The 2,970-nt window shown below is 39.6% G+C and overlaps 1 protein-coding gene across 1 annotated transcript in view; it reads left to right on the top strand.

Annotated features, from left to right (window-relative positions):
* Positions 1-2,970, top strand: part of ALDH9A1 (aldehyde dehydrogenase 9 family, member A1) — a 40,362-nt gene that overhangs the window by 21,602 nt on the left and 15,790 nt on the right. The window contains exon 7 of the mRNA XM_011979969.1: positions 1,313-1,371. Coding sequence (XP_011835359.1) covers positions 1,313-1,371 — 59 coding nt within the window. The remainder of the gene's footprint in view (positions 1-1,312; positions 1,372-2,970) is intronic.

Raw genomic sequence — 2,970 nt, 5'->3', positions numbered from 1 at the left:
CCAGCTGATTTTTTTGTATTTTTAGTAGAGACGGGATTTTGCCATATTGGCCAGTTTGGTCTTGAACTCCTGACCTCAGGTGATTTGCCCACCTTGGCCTCCCAAAGTGCTGGGATTACAGGCATGAGCTACTGTACCCAGCCTCATTATTTATTTTGATGCTAAAATAATTGCAAATGGCCAGGAATCCCTTTCTGTGACCTTTTGATATGTCCTCATTATTCGTTGAATACTTCATTACTTTCTGGCATAGCAAAGTGTTCCAGACTCATCTCATACTTCCCCTGGCTGCACTCTGGAATCAGCCATTTCTCTGAAGGAGCCCTGGTTCCATTATTGTTTATCTGTTTATTATTAATTTTTGAGATAGTTCTGCTCTATTGCCCAAGCCAGAGTGCAGTGGTGCCTTCTTGGCTCACTGCAAGCTCGGCACCCCCCAGGTCAAGCAATCCTCCCACCTCAGTCTCTGATGTAGCATGCCACCACATTCAGCTAATTTTTGTGTTTTTTGTAGAGACGGGGTTTCACTGTGTTGGCCAGGCTGATCTTGAACTCCTGGGCTCAAGTGATCCACGTGCATCGGCCTCCCAAAGTGCTGGGATTGCAGGCATGTGCCACCATGCTTGGCCTGTTTTTTTATTTTTTGTAAATTATTTTATGATTATTTAGAAGGACTACCTTCAAACCAGTACAAGTATTTCATAAATAATATCTTGTTGTTTTGTAACCAGTTGAGTAATTTGTTGCAGAATAAGCCACCCCACATCTTTCAGCAAGAAAAACGCTAACTCTGAACAGTAAAGAAATTACACAGTGAGTGAGGACACAATTAAAATGTGCTTTAAATATTTTTTTGAGGGGAGAGGACACCACACTTCTCTACTCAATAAAGAGAAACAATTTTGCAGTCCAGAGGTCTTTTATTTTTTCACACCTATCATACCATGAATTCATAGGGAATAGGTTCCAGCAACTCAGGCTCCTTCCCATTGGTTCTCACACAGTGTGCTTCCCTGGTGGAGTAGGCTGGTGCTTCAGCTGAACCTAGGTACCTTTTTCTTTAGCTTGCTTCTTTTTCTGATCATCTTCTTTCATGCATTTCAGAAGCTATCTTGGGTCTCAGAGTGCTTAATATGCTCAATGTGCATATTAATTATCTTGGCAAGAATTTTGCCCTTAATTTGTTTACAATAATGCCAGCAACATGGGTAACATTGTAGACTCTTCCAGTTTTGCCCTGGTAATGCTTGTGGGGCATTCCTTTTTGAATAGTACCCATCCCTTGATGTCTACAATATTGCCTTTCTTATAGATTCGCATGCATGTGGCCCAAGGAACAACTCCATGTTTTCTAAAAGGCCTAGAGAACATGTACTGGGTACTTTTTCTCTTTCCCTGTGTTTTTCATTTTGGTGAATTACTGAAAGATGGCAGTACTGACCAAAAGTGCTGGTTCCATTTAGTGGTGAATGGTATTTAGAAACCAAGATCTCAGTGCCAGGTGTGCTTATTGCTACTGTGGTATCATTCCTTCTAGGCCCTCTCAGAGTCCAGTGCTGGGAAATACATATTTGTGTATATGTCTCTGCACATATCTATTTCTGTATCTGTCTATCTACATAAAAATAAGTTCATCCAGATACTTTTAATTGCAGTCGAATACCACAGGGTTCATTTCTGCCTTCTCCCTTTCCATATTTGTATTTCTTCTCTGACAGTAAGAAATTGGACTCCCATTATCCACAATATGTTTATGTAATTGCTCATCATAGAATACACGTAGTATTCTAATAATAGCAGTTTCAGATTTGTAAATCCATACCTCTGTGGAAAATAAACCTTCTAATTAGAGCTCAGAATTTTTTTACAGTTCTTTTTATATTTAGCCAGAGGGTATAGTCAAAATACTATGTTCAAAAGTTACTTGGGTCAGTTCTACCCTTCCTTCCCCCTCCTTCAGTGTGGTTATGATATTCATTTAAAATAACAGATTCATTTGTTTGTGTTTGTATTCATTTGGGTTTTATTTTCCCCATCCTTGCTGATTTTAAAATTTTATTTTCATTAGGCGAAACACAAACATGGTTCTAAACATCAGAATTTTACAAAAACAGACACTTAGAAGTGTTACTCCTCCCCATCCTGTCTGCTCTGTTTCCAGTACCACCTCCCCACCCAGTTTTATCCATCTCCTTTGGGTAGCTAGTCTGATTTGTTTCTGGTTTTTCTTCCGGTGGTTCTTTTTGCACAAATGAATAGGTACTTGTATATTTCTTACTCTTCTTTCACACACAAAAGGTAGCACATTAGAGGTACTCTTTTGTACTTTGCTTTCTTTGCTATGTGTGTGTATGGATGAATATATACACACACACAAAGAATACATATAGTATAGCATATGTAGAATAAATATATAGAATATTCTACATAGTCTGTACTATGTATATATTCTTTGTACAGATATAGAGAGAACACTAAAAATAATTGTGATGTAATTGTGATTTTATTTTATTATTATTTTTTTGAGATGGAGTCTCACTCTGTAGCCCAAATTGGAGTGCAGTGATGCCATCTCGGCTCACTGCAACCTTCACCCCTGGAACTCAAGCAATTCTCCTGCCTCACCCTCCCAAGTAGCTGGGACTAGAAGCATGCCCTACCACACCCGGTTAATCTTTTTGTATTTTTAGTAGAGACAGGGTTTCACCATGTTGGCCAGGCTGGTCTTGAACTCCTGAGCTCAGGTGATCTACCTGCCTCGGCCTTCCAAAGTGCTGGGGTTACAGACATGAGCCACCGCGCCCTGTATGAGCCACCGTGCCTGGCATGATTTTAAATATGTATCACAATTTATCCATTCATCTGTCAATGGGGTTATTTCCTTATCTCGGTTATTGTGAATAATGCTGCACTGAGCACGTGAGTGCAGATGTGTCTTTAAGGTACTGATTTCATTTCCTTTGGTATATA

The sequence above is a fragment of the Mandrillus leucophaeus genome, unplaced genomic scaffold (genome assembly GCF_000951045.1).
Source record: "Mandrillus leucophaeus isolate KB7577 unplaced genomic scaffold, Mleu.le_1.0 Scaffold207, whole genome shotgun sequence".
Lineage (NCBI taxonomy): Eukaryota > Metazoa > Chordata > Mammalia > Primates > Cercopithecidae > Mandrillus > Mandrillus leucophaeus.
Note: the sequence above shows the minus strand (reverse complement) of the source record. Positions and strands in the feature narration are given on the sequence as shown.